The sequence below is a fragment of the Tenebrio molitor genome, chromosome 4 (genome assembly GCF_963966145.1).
Source record: "Tenebrio molitor chromosome 4, icTenMoli1.1, whole genome shotgun sequence".
Lineage (NCBI taxonomy): Eukaryota > Metazoa > Arthropoda > Insecta > Coleoptera > Tenebrionidae > Tenebrio > Tenebrio molitor.
In genome coordinates, this window is record NC_091049.1 from 10,541,667 (window position 1) to 10,564,453 (window position 22,787).

Here is a 22,787-nt window from a genome sequence, read left to right on the forward strand (position 1 = left end):
TGGGGGTGTAAACTTCATCTGTTGAACATCCAGAGTTCTTACTTTGATAATTTTTTTTAGTTCATGTAAGTAAGAACTTATTTTTTGGAATTTCATCAGTACATGACCTTCCGTCAAGCCGTTGATGCCCATGGCTGTGGCAATACGTTTAGCGGCAGCTGAGCGACATTTCCGACTTTTATAAGTAAGATCCCACAAAATAGGCTCAGAGTTCTACGAATGTGACTGTATCTCCAGCACACACATTTTTACAATATTTGAAGTCATTTTGCCCGAATGCTACTTCTTTGCTTTGAGATTGACGGACTTCACGAGAGTGAAAAATCTAACAGGTTTGATTCTTTCACGACCGAAATCTTCACGACTCTTGAAGACTTGCAGTGGAATCACACAAGTGTGAACAGTATGTTCGCGTTAGTGGACGGATATTTGCCTTTTATAATTATAAACGAACACGAACATTGTTCTGCGTAGAGACGGTCAACCACCACACAGTAAACGGAACGAATAATCGCCAAGAGTATATTTGTACCATTTCCACACTTCGTTAACGAACATTTGCAGTAGTCTACACTGGAGTGAAATGAGGGGTGAAATCAAATGATTTGTTATAAACGATTTTCATAATCAAATGATTCTTCATTCGTATATATATATACGTATAAAACAAATTGCCTTTGGTGCAGCACCAGTCAGACCATCTAGAATCTAGAATTACAGATCAAAAATGATGATGGGTAATCGAAATCTAGACACTTAAAAATTAAATCTGATTATTTTTTATTGTTTTTATTTGCGAGATACAACTAAACAAAAACACGTCAAACTAATGAAGTGTATTATTATTATTATTATTTGTTTATTAGGACATTGCAGATTATTTGTTTAAGAATCATTGTACAACCGCCGCAGGACTGCAAAATATGAGTAAGACGACCGCAAGATCTGAAAACAAGAACAAAATCAAGACAAATAATTGCATTAATTAATTACAAATTAAGATTGAGTAAAGTTCTGATATGAATAGGTACATTCTGAAAATTCTTACTGCCGTTAGAGTTGTTAAGGACAACGCAACAAATTTGCCTGCTGTTAGAATAACCGGTTTCTTGGTTCTTTCCAAAAATATAGTTAGATTTTTCCGAATGGGTAGGTCGGATTCGTACCAGTTGGACATGTAGACAAAACGCCCAATTTGATCACTCTAAAAATCACATTTGGTAATGATTATCAACACCGGAATTAATTTACTGACTGTAGTCATTACAATGTGACCGTACCAACAGTACATTGCGACTTGGCACATCATACAAATGAAATATGTTGCCAAAAGTCCAAACTGCACACTCGGAATTGGCACCTGGAATGTATTATTATTTTTCTAGCCGCAAATAAAGAAGTGTCTCACAATAATCATGAGAAAACCAGTCGCACAGATCACTATTACGCTGGCGAAAAACTGTAAGAATATTCCATTCGAAAAAGTGTATTCGATTTTGTAAACAAACCTACAACGAATAGCTTGAGTTAAAATTAAAAAATACTCAAAACCGTACTCGACAATTGCTTTGTGGTGCTTTACACATTTGTTAAAGTTGCGCTCGATTATTTTCGACTGCTTGTCGTTGCCCTCAGAGCGATAATCAATGTTTTTCAGGTTTTCTTTAAGTATGTTGAACTGTGCCGACCCCACTGTCATCAACATCCAAGTCAAAATGTCAATTGTTGAATTCACGTAAGCCGTCATCGTAACAGCCGTCATTTGGAATAAGAACGTCGCGTGATAATACTTCCCGATTACCTTGTCAGGAATCCATCCAGGCAGTGGTAAACTCATCGACTTATTTTTATCCAGAAAGGGCACCATACCGTACAGGGCTACAGCCCCCACGCACGTAACTCTAAAAACTTTGCCAACCGTTTTACAATCGTCCATTTCTCTTTTCAGTTGTCTCAGTTGGTCAAACGAAAATCCGTAAAAAACAGGCAACGTCAGGGTGTCCTCAATGTTGAGCAGGTTCTTGCCGCGAGATGTAAAATTTTTCAGTTTGTACAGGAAAGTGACATGAGTGACGAAGTAGTGAAGTGTCTCTGAGACTTTGGACAGGTCATCTCTCTCGAGTATCAACTGAATTAGCATCGACAACAACTGGGCGTACAAAACACACGTGTGGAAAAGTGCGCTGAAAGTGTACAAACAGTTATTTTTCTTGTCCCTTCTGGGGTAAAATCCGGAAAACAGCAACAACGATTTTTCGATGTTGAAAGTATTTCTTAGATCGTAGTTCTAAAAAAGAATGTCAGACTTGAAACGACAACTACTTGGATCACGTCACTTGCATGGTAAAGCTCATGGTTAATGTGTCTGACTCTGGGGCCAAACTGAACAAGACTGAAAGCAATTATTCAGAGCTGCCCAGTAGAACGAAGACAATTTCAGTGTCTTTAATTACAGGTAAAGAGCTAATTATTACTTAACCAGATGGGAATCAAACCTATCTTAACCAGTCGGTCAAATATTAAACGCACGCATACAAATAATAATTGGGGGTTGTGTTCGAAATTATACAGTGTTAGTTATTAATACACACTTCGTCCTTATATGAAATGAATTCCTTCGCATGGTGTTAAAAATTCTATTTAATAATAAGTATCTATCACTTGGATATTACAGAACAATTCACACCGACACTATAATTTACTGATTTTAAATCGAAATTAAGAACTATTTTTATTGACATGGAACCGTTAATATTGAACAATCTACGGTCATAATTGGTACTTTTAAATGAAATCAAGAAAAAGATCGATCTACCATATACTTAAGTGATATAAATATCGTAACGTCCTTTTGTTAGACTTTGCAGTTCTCAGAATCAAGCAGAAAAACTTTTAGTACCTACCTATTAATTGTTGTGTTGTGTTTTCTTTATAATTCTAGCTTTATTTCAAATAGGAAGTAAGAAGTGTTGAATAGATTCTAAGGTTTGGAAGATAACATGTCTGAGACATGTCGGCCATTTTTATGATAAAAAATGTTAGGAACTTAAGAAGAAAAAAAATTGCACGTTGAGTTTTTGTTTTGTCAATGTTTCACATTTATATGAAAATTTCTAATAATGGAGTGGTAAAAAACTGTAGTTCTCAGTCAAGAAATCTTTCATTTAAAATGGAAATACATATCTGAATAACTTTTTTTATTTGAAGGTAAGTTTGTTCAATCACAGGGTTTATCACTTTGCAGGTTAAATACAGTGTGGAACAAAATGATCTAGTTACCTTTGCATCACCATTGTAAAAATACCGTTCTACCAAAAAAAAAGGAAGACAGTACCCCAACCTCAAAATACTGGGTACCCCAAAATTCGCGGAACAACTCAATGGAACAATGTCAACTCATGTTAGAAAAAAATAAGAATAATAAATAAAAAAGCTTCTATACCTCTTAGATTTGAAGATACGGGGGCTCAAAAGGTGCAGCTTTGATCTCATTTATTTTAAATATTAAAAAAGATTTTGACTATTTGTCTTTTACTAACCAGTGGCATAATAATTCTGAACGATTGTGATCAGGTTTACAATAATTATTTTCTTCATTATTTCCAGCATTTCCAAGAGATAATTTTATGTTTGTTTTAATAATGGATAGCCCAATCAATAGGTAGGTTTTACCTTGCAAAAAATACAGAAAAGTTTATACTTGGCAGGTGTCTTCTATTGCTGAGTTTGCGACCTTGCGGGGGTTGCTGTTCCCACCGCCATATAGGAGAATAGGGGTGGAAAATCACTTTTCTGTGATTATTTCATTATCCTTACGAGATACGTTCTAAGCTACCGGGTGAGAAAAGTTTTATCGTCAGCACGATTAACCCTATTAAAAAAATAGTAAAAATTAAGAAACTTTAGGGTTACATTCCCTTGATATAAAAGTTCAAATGTGTGTAATCAATTTTCACTTATCACTTAATTCAGAGCCATAAAATTTAAAAATCGATTTTGAGCAAAACAATTTTTTTTTCGTACACGCTCATAATTCACAATTAATTCAAAGAACATATTTACGAAATTCGCATCAAAAGAAAATTATTCGTTTTTGAATTATTCCAGTTTTAACATTAAGAGCGAAAAATGACCAAGCTTTACAACTGCAGTGTCATAAATAAATATCTCATTGTTGGGAAACATCTGTTAACCACTTTTCTAGTAATTCTTAAGTCCCTAAATGGTATCATAAATAACCTACGTCAACTTCTTTTGTGGAACTGACCGCCCAATTTAATAATAAATCATAGCTAAATTTTACGCTTTAATATCAAATTCCATTTATTTCAAAAACCGGTGATGTTTTCATGATTTCAATGACACCAAATATTTCCTGAATGTTTGAAAGGACTCTCAGTGAAAAATTATGTAAATTAATGTAGCAGTTATTGGGTGATATTCATAAAAAATAGAACATACTTATACTTATGATTCATAAAATGTAAGTAAATAATTTTGGAGAATTTAAGGAGATGCCAGTACTTAATGTAGCATTAGCATATGCTTAGAAAATCATGGAGAGACAAGTTTCTACTACTGTCTATATTCATAAAATACCTACTAAAATATAGAAGTTACTCACAAAAATAAGCATATCCTTATAAAATCACAAGTCTGCTATTCATTAGACTTACTTGAATAAATTAGGCTATGCTTGTCATTCCAAAAAATCAAAGAACTTATATGATGTAAGTATGTGCTCATAAGGGCAAGCATCTGTTTATGAATATGGATTCAAATACATATACTTTTACGTTGAACTGATACTTTTAACTAAATACTGATGCTTATAAGTATTTTATTATAAGTAGATAGGTACTAATTTTTATGAATATCACCAATTGAATGAAAACACAATCTTTACCTGTTTTATTAAAAATTTTGAAATTTTCAGACTGTTCTAGAGTGATACACAATCATTCCTGAACTTTTTAAGAATTTTAAATTGATTATAAGTGGATGTTTTCGCAGCGACGATAAAACTCATCTCACCCAGTATTATAAAAAATGTAGACCATGTAATTCCCAATTCCATATATTTTTTGTTCTTCATGTTTTTTTGTCAGGTCAATAGTTTCGTAGTTACAGCGTGTTGAAATCGAGCATTTTTATCATTTTTGTACTTTTTACTCTTTTCCATATCACCTTATCACCACAGAGGATGGGCGCGTTTTTTTAACGTGGTGTCCCCAGTAGGCATAGTCCACGATGCAGTAGAATTTTACTGCTTTACTCTTTTCGATCTCTTTGTGAACATAGACGGACCCGTTGATCTGGATCGATCGGTATCGGTCTAGATGAGCTGAATTCGTCAGAGTTTATGAATTCCTCTTGTTCTTCAGGGTCATCATCATCATCATCAGGATCATCTGGCATTTGCCAGGATAGCAATTCATTGATTTGCTTCATCTTCAGAGTCAGGGAGTATTTTTGTAATGTTGCAACACGAAACTCCATTACAATTGGCACTTGAAGCCCACCTTCCTACAACCGCATGCACCACCACATACTTTTTTACATTTACATGAAATAAATTTTAATAGTATTTCAGGTGCAAGATCTTTTATAGTAGATGTGGGAGTAAGACCAAATTTAATGGACTTCCATCCCTAATCAAGTGCATTTTTAGAATTGTTTAACCACAATTGAATACATGTTAAATTCTTTAAATAACGTTTATCCTTACCATCTCCTCGTTTCGCAATTGATGCTCCAATAGTAATTTATTTAACGAGTTCGTGTGTAAATTGTATACTATCCCAATAATGCAAGAAGCGGTTCTGTGCAGTAAGAAAGAACACGAAAGACGAAAGACTGTGGCCAAACGGAAGACAATGAAAAGCAATGACCAGTTCGGTGAAGCGAAGGACAATTCGCTAGTTTTACAAATTGGAGATAAGTAACACTTATCTATCAGAAATATCTCAGACTCTCATTAATGGAAAACCTACGAAATATTGTTACATCGACCTAAGCAGCAGTTGTGTTGCTTTCCGCTCTTACTCGTATGTGGTAGAACAAATGGGTTTCACATACGTATTTTGAGATAGATCTTGAACCACTTGTTGGATATTTCATGAGTGATAATAATGAGCCCGACGGAACAGAAAATGCAACCCACAATACATGGGCAAAGTTAAAGTGGATATTTGTTTTTTTTTTTTTTAAACATCAAACATAGCTGTGGGCTTTTGTAAATTTTGTAAATAGTGAAAAAACGGAGTTTTTGAGAAAATGTTTAAAACGCGCAACGACAGAAGCATTTTTATTACATTCGCCATAAATCACGATCATCTCTGTATTTTCGTAGTAGGTACATTTTAATCGTCGTATTTTAACTTTTTCGTAAATGTCAGTTGTAACAAATAAAATTATTGGAAGCAAAGCCATCGTCGATCTAAAATTTCATTTTAAACGACTACGATATTTAAAATAACCACGTTAACTTTGGAAATGTATTGTGGGTTGCATTTTCAATTTCGCCGCGCTCATTACCACTCGTAAAATACCCTGTATAAAGAGTCCTAAAACCTATTGATGTGTAGAACTTTGATCTGACAATTGATGACGTAACCTCAAGCATTAGTGCACATGTAATGCACAGATAATGGTATAGTTGACTCAAGTTGCAAAAAACCACTTCTCATTTGCAACAGCATTTTTTCCATATTTCTGAACCAAATAAAGGCACAAAGGGACTAGTTCGGATTGAATATTTTCCATATACTTAAGTATAGTTTTAAAGTAATTTCCAATGACTAATGCCATAAAAGTGCTATTGCAAATGCAAAGTGGTTTTTGCAACTTGAGCCAACTTTAAGTCATTCGTACACTGAACGACCTCACATGTGCATTTTGAGTTCGTCTGGAGAACTCAACTGGTCCTAATTCATTCTCAACAGAAGTGACTTGCACGTTGTAAGCACAGAAACCGACCACGACTAAAAAAAACATCACAAAATCTTTAAAGTGTTTTTTTTTTTATTGCTAATCAAATCACGTCACTGGGAAAGTACCTAACTACTAACTACTACTAGAGATCCACTACATAAAGTTGACTCAAGTTGCAAAAAACCACTTTGGATTTGCAACAGCACTTTTAGGGCATTAGTCATTTGAAATTACTTAAAAACAGTACTTATATGGAAAATATCCAATCCAAACTATGATTTTCTGGTCCCTTTGTGTCTTTATTTGGTTCAAAAATATTGAAAAAATGCTGTTGCAAATGACAAGTGGTTTTTTGCAACTTGAGTCAACTATACCTACCTATTTTTCAATTGTGTCTGCGAAAGAATTCTGACTGAAAGAAAGTGAATGAGGACATCATTGCACGCAATTTTCATTCGTAAAAAAGTCCGTTTAAAATAACCGCATTTTATAAACTTTAAAGTTCATTGTAATGCATTTTTTTTTTGTATTTTCTTCAAGCACTCTCCACATGAACGAATGAATCTACATATTTAAAAAAATATATCCTCCTGATTCCGTGTGTCCCAAAGTGGACAAGTTAAGTGTCATTTGAATTTGAAAGCTCTTGACTTGAAGTTGTGCCTTTTCGGCGTTCCAAGTCCCCTCCACTTTCCGTCCGGAAGTAACCGGTCATTCTTTTCCCTACCATTTAACTTTAAAACCGGAAATGTAGTTTTAAATGTCAGTTCAAATGTTCAGAATTGACACTTCGGACTTCAAGGTAAAGTGCCATAACTAACTAAAACAGTACAACGTATTACACGTAAGAGTACGAGCCTGACGAACTCAAAATGCAACCCAATATTCTATTTTCAAGAGTAACTAGGTGTAATAAATCATATTTTGACAAAAAGTAGTTTGGACATCCGTGAAGTTTTTTAGATTTCCCCCTTGTTCACACATTTGCGGAGAAACTTGCGTTTAGACTTCGCCAGGGTCGTACTCTTACGTGAAACACGTTGTATAATGCCCATTCGCATTATGTACCTAATTTTTTCTTTTTTACTGTATTTTTGTTTGTATAACATTTGAAATATATCTAAGGCCCGGTTTCTGGAAACAATTTTAACGGGCCAGTTAGTTAACTCTCCGATAAATATCGGGTGTTCATTTAATATTCTGGTAGCATTACCTATGGAAATATTTTGTTTTTGTTAAGGCACGTCGTCGTTTGAACTTCCGGTTAGTAAAATTAGAGTAGAACTGTCACATTTTGACATTTCAGTTCAGAGACGTTTATTTTTTGCTGGTGTTCACGTTAGAGCAGAAAACGTTTTTGATTGAAAGTTATTTTCGCAATCGCAATGGTTTGAAAGTGAATGGATCTACTCCGTACAAAACTGCTTAGAAGAGTTTATCACCGAATTTCCCAATGTTATTGTTGACGGAAAACCTTCGAAGATAACCTGAGCCGGTGTGTAAAGTTGTTTGGTGAAACTGGAGGGGTTTACCAAAGAAAAACCACACGTCGGCGGCTAAAAGGCACTGCTGCAGGTATTGAAACTGCAAGGGAAATAATGCAAAATGCGCCCCACACTTCAATACGTCAGTTATCGCAACAAACTGAACCTTGTGTAGGAAAGTAGGAACGTGCCATAAATTGTTACGAAAAGATGTACAGTTGTATCCTTACTGTATGACAGTGGTAATTGAAGGTAATTTTCATGATTTCAAAATCAATTTTTTTAAATGAATTGCTGGTTTTAGGCAATATAAATGCAGCAAAGTATCGACAGAAAATTTTGGAACCATTTTTTGAGGAACTGCTAAGTGCTAACTGCATGCTGATGAACTGCAGGAAGGATACTTTCAACAGGATGGAAAAATTAGAGGAAAAATTGAAGAAATTAATAACGCCCCGAACATGTTAGAAAATGTAATAAATGCATTAAAAATGCGAACATTAAAGTGTAGCGAAGAAGAAGGTAGACATTTCCAGCACCTCATTTAATAAATTGATTAATTTGTGCGTGAATTGTAATTGTGTTAATTTTTATCATAATTCGTTACATGCTGTTATTTTATAGTGAGGTTATGTCGTATTTTAACGCTGCGACATCCGTTTTTCAAAACAACAGATTTCCATAGGTGATGCTACCAGAATATTAAATGAACACCCGATACAAAAACCACGTAATGTGATTGGTCACTTTCTAGCGTTTCTATAGCAACGCTTGATTTAACCGGCCGTTCCAGAAACCGAGCCTTAACTTTCTTAATTTCCCCTTGCTAATTCATTTGATGTTATTCATACTGGAAGCCCTTGACAAGATTTCACAAGACTGAAGACAGTCAAATAGAGTAATATTTAACCCAGAACTGCCAACTGAACCATGATAGTCATGGCTTGTTCGATTTTTTTTCAAACGCATCTGTATTACAAACCAAACATTTGCACGCATTAGATTGATTTAAATCGATTCATGTTGAATTTTTACGTAGTGATTGTTGGTTGCTAGTTTTATTGAATGAAATTAAAATAAATAAAATCACAATAACCGTTTATTGAACAAGTAGTTACCAATACTGGGTAGACATAGAACATTCCAAATCGTTCGAACATTAATTCTAAATGTTAACAATGGATTAAGTAGTATTTATGATAGGCTCAATTAAAATTCAGTAAAAAAATATTGTTCCATCTCCAAAATACGTAAAAACCATTCAGCTACATAACTTTTACCTAATGTTAACAGATTAACATTTACTTATCACATATTGATAAAAATTAACATGGCAATTAACCTATTTGTACCGTACAAACATCAGTCGAATATTGCCCTAGCAAATTAATTATACAAATTCCACAAGGAAATCATCCCATCCGACCCGCTAGCTGCCATTATGTTGGCTTCCCAATACCTCACCGTCTTCGGCGAGAACTGCACGTCAGTTACTGCTCCTCTGTGCTCACTCAACACCACCAACAACCGCAAACTCTTCCACGAGAACAACCTCAGACTTCCGTCCCAACCTCCCGAGACGAAGATCTTCCTGTCCCTTCTCAATTTGACTATATTGCATCCGTCGTTCGTTATGGAGATGTCGCACTTGAGCGTGATATTAAAATTCCTGTCGATTGTAAAGATCTGTAACGTATTCGAGGCATTCCCACAGATTCCTCTCCCACTCACTGGATCGAAAGTTAAAGAAGTTATGTATTCGCGCAGTTTTAAGTGGCCGCAAGGCTGAGACGTGTCGTAATCCCACAGGATTATGTCCCCGGTTTCGTAGCCTCCTAGGATGTAAATTTTGCCTCCTAATTCCACCTTCTGGATGCACATCACGTTGCCCAGTTTCGGCTTATGCGGCACTAGTCGGTTCAATTTTGTCATAGTTTTGATTTGAATGATGTCGAGAGTGCTGTCTTCTTGTGGAACGATGAGATTCTCGTCTAGGAGGACGCTGCGGCAGTAACCGCCGTTGCACGTGTAGGTTTTTGACAGTTCGTAATTCGAGTTGTTCTCGATTGTCCACAGTTTTACTAAACCGCTCTTTTCTTGTGTGATTATGTCGTTTTGGAGGGAATGCACTACTTGGATGGAGTCGCCCATCGACTGCTTGTGTTGGAGACGATTTGTCTGAAAAGAAAAATCCTTTTCAGTTTTTCTTAAATATAATTTTGGTTATTGTTCACTTTAACTACTTCTGGAATTTTCGCGTTTTTTCTGGCTAGACAGCCTCAGGACGTCCTCCTACATCGTTTCCCACCAGTCAAACCTTGTGAAAATGAAAAATTTCCTTACCCTATAGTTATACTAAGACTTGGCGCGACCTTGACGCGACCTTGAAACACAAGAGAGAAAAAAAAGGCATTTGCACAAGGTTTGAATGGTGGGACACGATCTAGGAGGACGTCCTGAGGCTATCTAGTCAGAAAAAACCCGAAAATTCCAGAAGTAGTTAAAGTGAACAATTACCATAATTTTTAATTTGAAATTTATCAGCGCTCCAACTAATCTCTAATCAAGTTTTCGCGCTGTAAAATACCCCTATCATACTTTAAATTATTTTCTTAAAGATATCAAAGCACTTCAGCATTGTATCTGTCTACGCGTAGTGCTTAAAAAATAAGTAATATTCAATTTTGAACCATCGTGGTTGGCGTTGAATACCCATACAAATTTTGGATGTGCCGCCGGCTTCGGAACGTTAGACAAACTATATACATATTGGGTGATTCAAAATGATTGTGGCCAAGTACGGCAACTATGTACGAAAATTTATGTGGCAACTGTGTGAGTAGGGTAGAGTTGACATTTCCTTGACAGTTCATAGTCGCGCAATTTTGTAAGTTGTCCAATCAATGCGTAATGGAATTGAAAAAATCAAATGCACGCTTATGAAATGTCATACAAATGTCAACTCTACCCCATTCACACAGTTGCCATATAAATTTTCGTACATAGTTGCCATACTTGGCTACAATCATTTTGAATCACCCAATACAATGTGATCAAGAATGACTGAATCTGTTGGTAACAATGAAAATTTGAATGATTTTGGTACCACTGTAATCTAAACGCATTTCCGGTTGTCTGCTTTGACAGAGTTGACAGGCGAATTTGACGTTTACCATCAAAGGGTCATTTTTGTAACAGCATAAGCACAACCGATATAACCTAATTTTTTTTAAATGTCGTGTCAAGTTAAAGCATCCGGTCAATGCCAATTACGAAACAAAAAAGCACCAATATTTTTCAAGTGTTTTATTGCCAACAGACTCAGTCATTGTTGATCACGCTGTACGAGGGCACTGAGAAAAATTTTGCCTTTCTCAGAGATTAACACGATTTTTATTTTGAAACGTTTTGTACAATTTTAACCTTTTCTATGTAGTCACCTTGCAGATCTATACATTTCTGCCACCGATGCTTCAATTTTAAAACCTTTCTTTATAGAGATTTTTGATCCTTCAGCCACTGGGTAACTGCTATTTGAACACTTTCATCATCTTTGAAATGCGTCCCACGTAATTGTTGCTTTAAGTTCTTAAATAAGTGGTAATCAGAGGGTGCCAAATCAGGTGAATATGGTGGATGAGGCAAAATTTGGAAAGCCAATTCGACCGCTTTTGAAGTTGTTGCAACGCACGTGTGCGACGAGGCATTGTCGTGTTGGAGCAGGACACCGTTGCTGAGCATTCCTCTGCGTTTCAGTTTAATATTTTCCCTCAATTTGGTTAAAAGAGATGCATAATAGGCTCCAGTAGTCGTGTATCCTTTTTTTTTTAATTTTAAATGCCAAAAAACTGAAAGCATCACCTTCCCGGCCGATGACTGGACTCGAAATTTTTTGGGGGCGGCGAATTACTGTGCCGCCACTCCATACTGGATTGTTTTGTTTCAGGATCAAAGTGATGAACCCAGCTGTAATGATTTTGTACAAAAAATTATCAGGGTCATCTTCAGAATAATTCAAAAGTTGACAACAAAATAATGTCAGCGCGGTATTCGATTTTTTCCATTTTCGATTACCCTGTTATACTATATTTTATAAATTAGAAGATAGTAAAGGAAACTTAATGAAATTTGCAGGTACAACTATGAAAACACTGACAGTTATGACATTTAAGAAATTTTATTGATTTATCCATAGGTTACTGAGATCGGCAAAACTTTTCTCGGTCTCCTCTCCTCTAGTAGACAGATTTCCACTACCGCCAGAAGCGCCACCTATCGGTGATACTAGTCTCACTCATGTTATCAAGCTTGCGGCACATTCGACTAAGCCACCAACGCCTACTACGATAGTACAATATTTTATAATGACTCAGTATATAAAACAACAATATTCATTAATCCAGCAGAGATACGTATTTTTTTAGTAGTTTTCCGTTTCATCCGATATTCTTATATTAGAAAAGGATATTGTACTGACTTGGGGTATTACATGGACTTTACTAATGGAAAACTGTATGTATACATCCGTTTTCTATCCATAATTTTTTAATCAAATTAAATTAGACAACATTGTTCGCATTTGAATGTCGGAGTAATCATGTCATATGCATTTTTGACTGGAAAAAATATAAGATTGAGTCAGTTTATCTAACATGATAAAAATAAAATCACAGCCACCCCTTATCCACATTCATCGTGAATCGATTATAAATTTATTCGATAGTGCCCATCACTAGTTCAAATACATAACGATTTTATAAACTTTACAAGTATGCGGACAAAAGGAGTAAGAGCCACTGGAGAAGATATACACTCTCAAGGGACTTCGGCAAAACTCTTCACAAATAAAAATAAGGTAAATGATAAACTAGGATTGACCTGATCGTTATCAGTATTACAGAAGCTTAAGCAATTGAGTTTACTTTTGATAAGAAAGTTACACAGTCTGGCGTCATTCATGACAGAACTTTGTCTGTGAGTAGAAGACCAAAACAAGAAATAATTTTTCATGCGTAGGTTGATCTGAAAATTTCTGCAATCTAATAAAACAAAGGCTTTTATTTTTGCTTTTCAAAATATTCGTTATTTAATTCGCTACATTTATTTACGTATACTGTTGAACCAATTATCAAAACATAAATTGCACTCTGTTTTAGTCCCTTCCTAAACAAAGTTTTTGAAACCTTCACCAGCATTTTCTGGACTTGAAAATCGAATACCACGCATATTATTTTTCAATGTGAGGAACAACAATATAAGACATATTAAAAAATGTTTTCTTTTATCAATAAGAGGTTTTCAAAATGAAACATGAATTTCATAATAACAAATGAACGATAGTTTATTTTGTCTTCTTAAATTAAATGACGGAAAATGTTTCGCTTCAACAAAAAGAAATAAACTTAATAGCCTGGTAGCAGTTTCGACCTTCTGGGTCATACTCAAAATTAAGTTGTCAATGGTACTTTGGTCTACACCACCGATTCTTAAACTTTTTTAAACGTGGAGCTCCTATAAAGTCGAATCTAAGATGGCGGAGTCCAATGTCCATAGCACATTATCTAGTAGTTAAGTTAGTTGAAAAATAAATAAGGTAAAAATGATAATAAAGAAAACTAGCAAGAATAACATAAATTTGTATTTATTATGGGCTTTTAAGAAAATTAATGTGATGAGTGATATTGTATTTTATTTGCACAAATTTCTTTGATATTTGGTTTTATTGAAGAGAGCTGTTGCCTCACATCTGGCTCTGCATCTAAGCGGTTGCGCTACCTGGTTTTGGTGGAAACATATGAAGAAAAACCAGTTTCACAAAGATATTTGCGTACGAATGGTAAAAGGATGGAAACAGCTTTCTTTGATAGCTCTGTATACTCCTGCTACAGGTGAATATTAGTTTTAGTGAAGAATCGGAAATCAAGTCTATAGTACTTGTATCTTCGTAAGGAATTCAGACTTAAGTCATAAATACACCGAACAAAGACTCTACTTAAGAAATTTTTTGTGATATTGTACTATGGCGGACAAAAAATTTTGGCCGTCATTGTCTGTCAATTAAAAAAAAAAAAAATTGTAATCCGTACTTTATTGTCATCATGATTACCGTCTTGATTATGAACGTTATTTTTTGGGTGGTAAATTTCAAAACTCAAAATTTGTCATTTCTACTACACAGAAAGTTTACCTCAGGTTATATATGTACGATTGCTCTAATTTTGTTCATTCATATCGGATTTTTGAAATATCTGAGCTTCAAACAGTTTAAATTGATTGTCAAAATGACAACAATCGAAAGTGAGGTTACGATTCCTAAAGGTTTATTTACACTTTACTTGAATGTCAAGTACCTGTCAATCACTAGGCGGTTTCGGAGAAAAAAAATTACCAGGGGTAGTACTCAAAATATTTGTCGTAGACCGGCTAGTGATTGACACGCACAATATGACAATAAATTTCTTTAAGTATGGTGTTTGTTCGGTTTATTTAGCGCTTAAGTCAGAATTCCTTACGAAGATACAAGGACTATACTAATTGGGCACTAAGTGGCGGCTGCGGAGCCCTAAAACGCGTTGTGAGTAGTACATTCCGCTCAGTGGTCGAAACAATGCGAATAAATTTACCCACAATGCAATCTGAGCATATTGCAACGTCCACAACGCGTTGTCGGTCTAAATTTTCGGTCATTAACCCAATTCGCCAATTGAGTACAACATATACGTACAAGAAAAATATTGAAAATGTGATGACTTGGAATATTTCATATGTGACCATTGTACCAATACTACAGATTTGTATATCTCATAAGCTTACCCTCACCACCTGAGTTGGCCATATTTGAACTTATTGTTTATTCATTGTCATTAACTTTCATATGAGTTGTCACAGTAACAGGTCAGGTCATTTGCACCACAGCTGTTCTTCCCAACGTGAACAGGTATTAAAAACCATTTTTCTCTTTCCTTTTTAATCTGATCAAGACCATGGTCCGGGCCATCAATTTTCTACTTACGCCACTGTATTCAAAAAATATTTTCCATTACCTGTGGAATTTTTCTGGATCACATTTGGCAACCTTCATTCAACGTTGGCATTATACCAAGTTTCTTACTTATTTGTCTGCCATTACGGGTAAAAATAATTATATTTCTTATAAGTGGCAAGAAACGCAACATTTTTTTTTATTCATTACAAAAAAAAAGAAAGAATAAATCTTTCACTTAGGGCCGGTTTCACCAACGCCAGTTAAAGTTAACTGTAGGTTAAAATATACGAAAACATTGTTATAACAATAGGTAACTAAAGTAACGAAACATTTTAACCTACAGTTAACTTTAACTGGCGTTGGTGAAACCGGCCCTTAATCAAATTAAAATAAAATAGTAGTGAAATTCAAAATATTTTTACACAAACATGATTTTTTTTAACTATGTTTCAACCACATTAACAAGACTCAAATTTTTATCGAGTTTGTAAAGAATACAAATAAAAATTTTATTGTAAGTTGGAGATATTGTAACTTTTTATTTTATTGCCTACAAAACTGTAGTAGCTGAAGCAATCATTGGAACTCCGTGTCGGTGAATCATTTGTTAACTATTCAAATGAAATAGATTATAGTATTATATCGGGTGTTTTTTTTTTAAATTTCACCTCATAGTAGGCGTTGAATAATCGATTGTGAACGCACTCGTATAAAACGTAAAATTTAAACAGCTAATCCGTGATCAGTAATCTGAAGTGTATAGTGCGTTCACAATCGACTCTTCAACGCCTACTATGAGGTGCAATTAAAAAAAAACACCCCATATTATAGGTACTATTCCAGCGTGAAATTATCTTTTTCTGCATTTGGATGTTTTTTAGTTAATTAGTAATTACTTAAATCCAAGAAATTATGACGTTATTGTCGTATCTGAATTCCAGTTTTAATGAGATTACAAAAAAAATCTTCAAAGCGTAATAAAAGGCACGATACGAAAATATATTTTTCAAATAGATAACAAAGACGTTAGTTAAAGAATTTAGCAAACGAATAAGTTGAAAAACTGCTATTCTTGAAAAAATATTTCAATTTGTAATACTCATTACATTGTTATTTTTGCTGTAAAACTTTCTATGTAGTTGGTAAGTGTAGCAAACATTTAGTCATCAAAAGTTAAGACCACGTTTTTTTATTTATTTATTCAAGGTGAATACTACGCAATTTTTTCTCCACAACTATTAAATAGTTATAACAAATTTGATACATCTTCTACTTTCTATTTCAATATAACACATTCTCTCCAGTTTTATTTGTATACCTAATTTATTAATTCAATACTACTAATAAAAAAATAAACGGACTTGTTGAACTACTTCAATTGACTCTAATATGAGCAAAAGGCAATAAAGAGATAAAGAATACATTAATATTCACTTTTATTAAATATGTATTTTATTTTCACTTATTATTTAAATCACCACCATTTTACTCTTTAAAAACGATAAAAAAATGAAATGAAAGGAACATCATTAATTTTTAATAAAAAAGTACCTAGGTAGTTTTAATGTTCTATTTCCAATCGATTTTATTGAAATTTCTTGCTTAATTTTTTCAAATAAACTAAATTTAGTGCATATTCCTTAAAAATTTGTAATTTCTATTTAAATGAATGTAGGGCAACACAAATGTTAATAATTTTCATTAACATAAGTACCTACAATTGTCTTTTACTTATCGGAAAATGAGGTTATTCGGTGGCAAAATATTTGCAAATATAAATTTTTAATCAGTAAATTACTCCAGGGTAAATTACTCACCTCCAAGTCCCAGAAATAGATGAAACCATTTTCTGCAGCTGCCAGCAGCTTTGAAGCGTAACTTTCATTAGTTATTGGGAAGCATAAACTGTGTACATGGCCCATATCGCTTTTCAAGCAAAAAACGGGGTCAGGGGGTAAAACTGCCATAGTTACACTTGTACTTTTATTCAGTTATAATTGCATCGCGAAGTTAAAAAATATTGTACCGAAGGGGGCACAAAATTTAACTGTCAGGTGATTTTAACTACCTCTCAATTACCTTCCATCATTAGGCACACTATATTTATATAATGTAAGAGGGAAAAACTTATTTAGCACTTTGCACTTGTCTTATCACAGTTTGTTTCCGTTACGAATTGACGTTTATTTTGAACTGTCACATTTGTCCGTTTGTCAATGTCATCCATCACGTTAGCCAATATCGACCTGACAAAAGAAATTTCCCTAAATTCTGTGGTTAAGGCTCCGACTATAGTCGTGAACGTAAAATATAATAATCCCGACTGCGCAAAAGAAACGCTTGTTGTTTTGGATAGCTTGTAAGTACTAAATTTGTTCACAAATTCTTTATTATACTTGAGATAATTTCTTATGCGCGCTTTTCATCAAAATAAGTAAAACATATTCCTTTGAAGAAACTTGTCCACTTCCTAGGTATGGCGGTAATGATTTCTAAAAATATCTGCCGACAAATACGTATGTACTAACAATTATTGCAAATGTTCAATACGTGAATAGTGCTTTTATTATATTGTTACATAAGTAGCTGATCATGTCATGCTCATGAGTAAACAATAAAAAATAATTAATCTTTTTGAAAATTTACAACATATTTCAAACGGATGTTTATTAAGATTAAACTAAATAAATGATACATTTTCACATTCTTTTTCCCATTGAGTTTGATTCGGTTGCACAATAGGTTCAAAAAATCGTGTGAAATTTGCAAAATCGCAATTAAAATCACAGCCTTCTAATGTGAGATTGTAAACTCCTGTGCTATTCTTAAACAAAATATTAACATAATGATCTCCATCATTTTGGTACAATTCCAGAAGAATCGCGCTGGAATATGACGGCACTTCATCGTTGAAAGTCCCCATGGTTGTCAAAACATCAGCCAAGGTAGAATCGTGTCCAGAAAACAGCAACAATTTCGGAGACTTCCACAACTCATCTACAAAATCCTGAAACAGTTTGACAATTTCGCCGAACAACAATCCCGTTTTCAGGTGCGCCAGCTCTCGATTATAGCACGGAAGCTTAAACCGTAAACTAACGGCAGCTTTCATCATCAGATTGTCCGGATAAACCTCCCAAGCCCACTGAGGCAGGGTCCTATTCGCCAAATAGTGAGTATTGAGGGTGTTATAGATCTCCTCCACGTCATAAACATGGGTGATGTTTTCTCCAGTTTTTTCACTTAAAAAATCGTACAACTCCTTATTCATCTCGTTGATTTCTTTGACGTGGTCTGAGTTTAGGAGATCGTCGAAGAGTTGTTGATATTTTTTACAAAACTTCTTCATGGCGAGCAGAGCGTCGTCTTTGGGGGGCGTCGTGTGAATCGGGATCGGTTGCCAGTTGATGTTTTCGTTGAATTTATCTGCTTCTGATGGTGGGAAAAGACCTGCAAGGGTCACCTCTGCCGACATCAGAGTCCTGTCTACGTCGGTGGAGGTCGCTTTGACATTTTTCGGATGGTATCGAGACGGCAGCAACGTGTCGTAGCGGTTCCTCAGCCAAACACCCAAATCGTACTGGCGCTGAATGCCTATCTGGAAAGTTAAATCCACATTACATTCAAAAATAGCTATTTCCAAATTGTGAAATTATTTTTCACTTTTTATAAAAAAAAATATACAATTTTAATTTTCAGTCAATGAAAATGATCACTGTTCTCTTTTATTAATTACTAACCAAACACAAAAAATTATCTGTTCTGTTCTTATCGTAATAGGTATTAAATTCTCCCTGATTGGTAGTAAACGTCAACAGTGATTATGAATTACTGATGTGAAATAACTGGATCATAAATCATAGAAAACTGTTTAGTAGATTAAGCCTCACATTCCATTCGGTTTGCCAAGTATTCAGCTATTTCCGAAATGTGTGAAATTCGCACCAACTTGGACAAAATATTTTTACTTACTTTAGTCAACTGTCCAAATCCTTCAGGCCAATTGGACTCGTCCTTGTACGGGTCCGTTTTGTAGGTGGTGAAAGGGTTGCGATCCCCGTGCCTGTGTATCTAACAAAAGAACAATGAAAAAATGTGTGAAAAGGTCACAAGCGCAATTTCCTTACCACAACTGCCGATAAAAGTTTATTAGAACTTGTTGCTGTTATAAAACTGCAAAAACCAATTAGAAGAAACATGATTGCGTTGTACTATGACGAAATCTAATCCCACACTGGGCTTAGACACCCACAGCACGCATGTGAACGGCGATTTGTCGCAGGAAAGGAAATGGAAAAATCGGCAAAAATATAGTCATTTATTACAAAACAAACCAACAATGATAGAGTCGATTTATAGGCGATAAGTACGCTTGTAATGCCAATAATGATATGGGAGGAGCTGCAGTAATTGTAATCTGAATTAAATTCAGGTTACATCTGCTCACAATACAATGTAAAATTCTGAGTTACTGCTTTTTTATGACAACGCTCTAAAACAAAATTTGAAAAATCTACACTTTATACCTACTTTTACAAATAATAAAGTAAAGTTGGTTTATTTAGGAAAGGAAGAAACTGTTAAATTCTAACAGTCCTAGAAGTTCATCAGAATCGAGTTTGTTTCTTATTTTAGTAATATTTGATCATGTATAAAATCGTTACATAAGTAGGAAAAGACCCTGTACATCCACCAGTGATACGTATATAAAAATTGACATTTACAGCTTCTTCCATACCAATCAAAGCCCCTAAAATCCAATCTGGTAGCTGCGTTGAAAACCCGTTGCATAATAAATTATCACAAAATGAAAATGTACACCAGGGTGCGCTTTTTCACTTGCCTACACCACCACAGCCGTCTTGTTGACGTTCGTAAAGCGCCATCTTTGGAAGATACTATCAGTACACGTCTCCATTACCACGCCTTTCCCATTCTCGACACCCATGCTACTTAGACACTTCCCTGAAGTGGGATTGTAGATGGTCCCGTTTTTGAACAATTTCCAAAATTGTTCCCTTTTGTGTCCATGACATTCCGTCAACTGTACTTCTCTACTTCCAAACGTTTCGGCACAGAAGTTCTCCTTTCTTAGTTCGCCCTTGAAGCTCAAGGAAAAGTACTGGGACATGGCCAAGTAAGGGTGGCACTGGTAGAGTCCCAACGGACCGATCTTGTCTTCTCCTAACTGTAAGTCGTCGAAACACATTCCATACTCATTTTGGACTTGTCCATAACCGAAGACGTTCTCATCTGGGATGAATTTTTCTGGATAGACATTCTCCAGGAACCATTTGAAACTCTTGCACCTCAGTTTTTGTCTCAGTTGTTGTCTGTGGGTCAAATCTCCCACTATTGGATTGTTTTCCAGTGCCGGCTGGTACATAAAGAAAAATCTCTTGTAGTCGTCCATCCAAACGTGTGCCAACCTTGCTGTGTTAATCCCGTGGGTGTCCTTGTTGTCAGGGAAGGAATACGGATGAAAATCGCGGAAAATATGGCCCACTCTGGAACAAGGTACCGTTTCTAGGCGCCCCCCACACTGCCATATTCTAAACGACATTTCCAAATTTTCGCCCCCCCATCCGTCCATTTGTTCGTCGTATGACCCGATCTCCCAGAAAAATTTCCGATCGATGGCGAACAAGCCCCCGGCCATGGTTGGCGACTTGACCGGAGTCAACTTGTGTTTGTCTTCCTCGTTCTGAATGTCGATCCAGGTGAAGTGTCCGGACCAGGAGAAGCCCCCGACTTGGTAGCTGGTGTCGCCGTTGGTGGAATACGCCAAAGTGTTAGCTTCGATCACGTCAATTATGGGGACTAGTACGGCAGTGTTGTCTTCTTCGATGCGCGAGAGAAGAGGTTCGATCCAGTTTTTGGTGGCTTCACAGTGAGCATCGAGGAAGATGAGGACGTCGCCGGTGGCGATGCGGGCACCTTGCAGGCGGGCACGGATCAAACCCATGCGAGATTTTAGGTGAATTAGCTTTACATTATAATTTGCCAGTCTTGTGTCAATGTAGTAGTCTACGAGGCCTTTCAGAGTTTCTAAAATAGATAAGTGGGTTTCAACAGGTGTGGATTATTTGTAGAATAATTAAAATAATTTTTAGATCTGTTTCTAGCTAATATACCTATCTAATCAGGTCTATTGATTGCCAAATTCTGAGCAAATGATTTATGACATTAAAGAACTGACAAAACCATGCGTTTAAATTTATGAGGGGATTAGGTGAAATTACCGTCTGTGCTTGAATCATCAACTAGAATGATTTCTTGTAACAAGTGCTTCGGCGTTTGTAAAATAACGCTCCATACAGTCCTCAAAATTACACTCAAAAGTTCATTATAAAATATCACAACAACAGATGCTTTTAATTTAGGATTATAGGTAAAAGTCTTGCATCTAAAACAAAAATGTTAGCCACACACAAAAATGTTTTCTGACACTTACTTTGGGTTTCTAGGGTCCCTTAGTTTTCTATCTAGAGGCATTCTGTCACTCAACACTGTGTTAAGTGCAAATTTTTTCAACGCTTTGTCCCCTTCCTTGGCGTCTGTGCCTTCCAGATAGGCCGCTGCGCCGTCATGTCCCAAGTTAGGAATGATCTTATTTTCATAGTCTTTGATCGTCTTCTCGTAAACACTGGCCAACTTCGAGATTAATTTAGCGTTGCCTGATACTTGATGCGTTAAAAGCGGTCGCAAGTAGAGAATTACGATTACGATGACGAATACAGTGGTGCAAAATTTCAAGTACACACGCTTAATTCGTGGGCATTTTAATAACATTATTTGAGCACAAACGTTCACGAGACTGTAAAACAGCAACTGAATTATCACCGCGAGTATCTACACATAATTTATCGGAGATAATCTATTTAAATATGTGCCACTTATCTTGAAAAGGTGACTTGTTGGCAATTGCAGATTAGGAGATCCAGATTGTATAAAAGGAATACTAGTTTGCTACAATTACACTTTGAAATAAAACGAGTTACGATATTTGGGTTGGTTTCGATTGAAATTCTAAATAAACCGCCTAAATACTATTAAAACAACAAAATATTTTGAAATTTTGAGGTTATGTTATTTTAATGTGTGCGTTTGACATTTGGATGACATTTGTCGTGTCGGCTGCGGTTGCCAACCTAAATCGAAAACGTGAAATAGCTGTTGTCACTTTGAATTATTATTAGAGTGATGAAAAGTTTTCAAAGAAACACGGGCTAATTAAAATTCGTCACGTCCGACGAGGGGCGACGCCAGTTCGTCCATAAAATCGCGTTTCTATTCATAGAAATTAATTTTCCGTCAGATCAAGCCACCATGTGGTTCCGGCGCATGCGCTTCTCTATTGTTTTGTGTGCCATTTTTAATGGCGG

At 35.5% G+C, this 22,787-nt stretch overlaps 4 protein-coding genes and 2 long non-coding RNA genes across 6 annotated transcripts; 2 read left to right on the plus strand and 4 right to left on the minus strand.

Moving 5' to 3' along the window:
- Positions 1 to 864: 864 nt before the first annotated feature.
- LOC138128756 (odorant receptor Or1-like) lies at positions 865 to 2,397 on the minus strand. Its single transcript, XM_069044934.1, has 6 exons — positions 2,337 to 2,397; positions 1,557 to 2,287; positions 1,409 to 1,508; positions 1,256 to 1,360; positions 1,049 to 1,204; positions 865 to 945 (listed from the first exon to the last, which is right to left on the minus strand). The coding sequence occupies exons 1-6, from the start codon at positions 2,352 to 2,354 to the stop codon at positions 886 to 888; spliced, it is 1,170 nt and encodes a 389-aa protein (XP_068901035.1). The 5' UTR covers positions 2,355 to 2,397; the 3' UTR covers positions 865 to 885.
- A 5,352-nt stretch (positions 2,398 to 7,749) lies between these two features.
- LOC138127703 (uncharacterized) lies at positions 7,750 to 9,527 on the plus strand. The gene is made up of 2 exons (XR_011158347.1): positions 7,750 to 8,669; positions 8,722 to 9,527. It is a non-coding gene; the product is annotated as an uncharacterized lncRNA (long non-coding RNA).
- Positions 9,504 to 17,622, minus strand: LOC138127702 (guanine nucleotide-binding protein subunit beta-like protein 1). The gene is made up of 2 exons (XM_069043761.1): positions 17,220 to 17,622; positions 9,504 to 10,595 (listed from the first exon to the last, which is right to left on the minus strand). Exons 1-2 carry the CDS (start codon positions 17,367 to 17,369, stop codon positions 9,804 to 9,806), a joined length of 942 nt encoding a protein of 313 aa, XP_068899862.1. The 5' UTR covers positions 17,370 to 17,622; the 3' UTR covers positions 9,504 to 9,803.
- LOC138127705 (uncharacterized) lies at positions 10,904 to 12,824 on the plus strand. Its single transcript, XR_011158351.1, has 2 exons — positions 10,904 to 12,551; positions 12,613 to 12,824. It is a non-coding gene; the product is annotated as an uncharacterized lncRNA (long non-coding RNA).
- Positions 17,623 to 17,944: 322 nt separating the features above from the next.
- Positions 17,945 to 19,670, minus strand: LOC138127701 (lysosomal acid phosphatase-like). Its single transcript, XM_069043760.1, has 3 exons — positions 19,530 to 19,670; positions 19,375 to 19,473; positions 17,945 to 19,000 (listed from the first exon to the last, which is right to left on the minus strand). Exons 1-3 carry the CDS (start codon positions 19,599 to 19,601, stop codon positions 18,083 to 18,085), a joined length of 1,089 nt encoding a protein of 362 aa, XP_068899861.1. The 5' UTR covers positions 19,602 to 19,670; the 3' UTR covers positions 17,945 to 18,082.
- A 36-nt stretch (positions 19,671 to 19,706) lies between these two features.
- Positions 19,707 to 22,540, minus strand: LOC138127700 (polypeptide N-acetylgalactosaminyltransferase 1-like). Its single transcript, XM_069043759.1, has 3 exons — positions 21,857 to 22,540; positions 21,645 to 21,808; positions 19,707 to 21,450 (listed from the first exon to the last, which is right to left on the minus strand). Exons 1-3 carry the CDS (start codon positions 22,192 to 22,194, stop codon positions 20,246 to 20,248), a joined length of 1,707 nt encoding a protein of 568 aa, XP_068899860.1. The 5' UTR covers positions 22,195 to 22,540; the 3' UTR covers positions 19,707 to 20,245.
- Between the last annotated feature and the right edge of the window lie 247 nt (positions 22,541 to 22,787).

Excerpts from the sequence above, each read along its gene's own strand:
- LOC138128756 (XM_069044934.1), bottom strand. Across the intron at positions 1,361-1,408 it reads CTGGTTTTCTCATGATTATT|GTGCCAATTCCGAGTGTGCA; the intron begins GTGAGACACTTC and ends AATACATTCCAG. Across the intron at positions 1,205-1,255 it reads GTCACATTGTAATGACTACA|AGTGATCAAATTGGGCGTTT; the intron begins GTCAGTAAATTA and ends TGTGATTTTTAG.
- LOC138127702 (XM_069043761.1), bottom strand. The coding sequence starts at position 17,369 with ATGGCAGTTTTACCCCCTGACCCCGTTTTTTGCTTGAAAAGCGATATG. Across the intron at positions 10,596-17,219 it reads TCTATTTCTGGGACTTGGAG|ACAAATCGTCTCCAACACAA; the intron begins GTGAGTAATTTA and ends TTTTCTTTTCAG.
- LOC138127701 (XM_069043760.1), bottom strand. The coding sequence starts at position 19,601 with ATGTTTCTTCTAATTGGTTTTTGCAGTTTTATAACAGCAACAAGTTCT. Across the intron at positions 19,474-19,529 it reads AACTTTTATCGGCAGTTGTG|ATACACAGGCACGGGGATCG; the intron begins GTAAGGAAATTG and ends TTCTTTTGTTAG. Across the intron at positions 19,001-19,374 it reads GATTTGGACAGTTGACTAAA|ATAGGCATTCAGCGCCAGTA; the intron begins GTAAGTAAAAAT and ends TTAACTTTCCAG.
- LOC138127700 (XM_069043759.1), bottom strand. The coding sequence starts at position 22,194 with ATGTTATTAAAATGCCCACGAATTAAGCGTGTGTACTTGAAATTTTGC. Across the intron at positions 21,809-21,856 it reads AGGGACCCTAGAAACCCAAA|ATGCAAGACTTTTACCTATA; the intron begins GTAAGTGTCAGA and ends TTTTTGTTTTAG. Across the intron at positions 21,451-21,644 it reads TGATGATTCAAGCACAGACG|AAACTCTGAAAGGCCTCGTA; the intron begins GTAATTTCACCT and ends TATCTATTTTAG.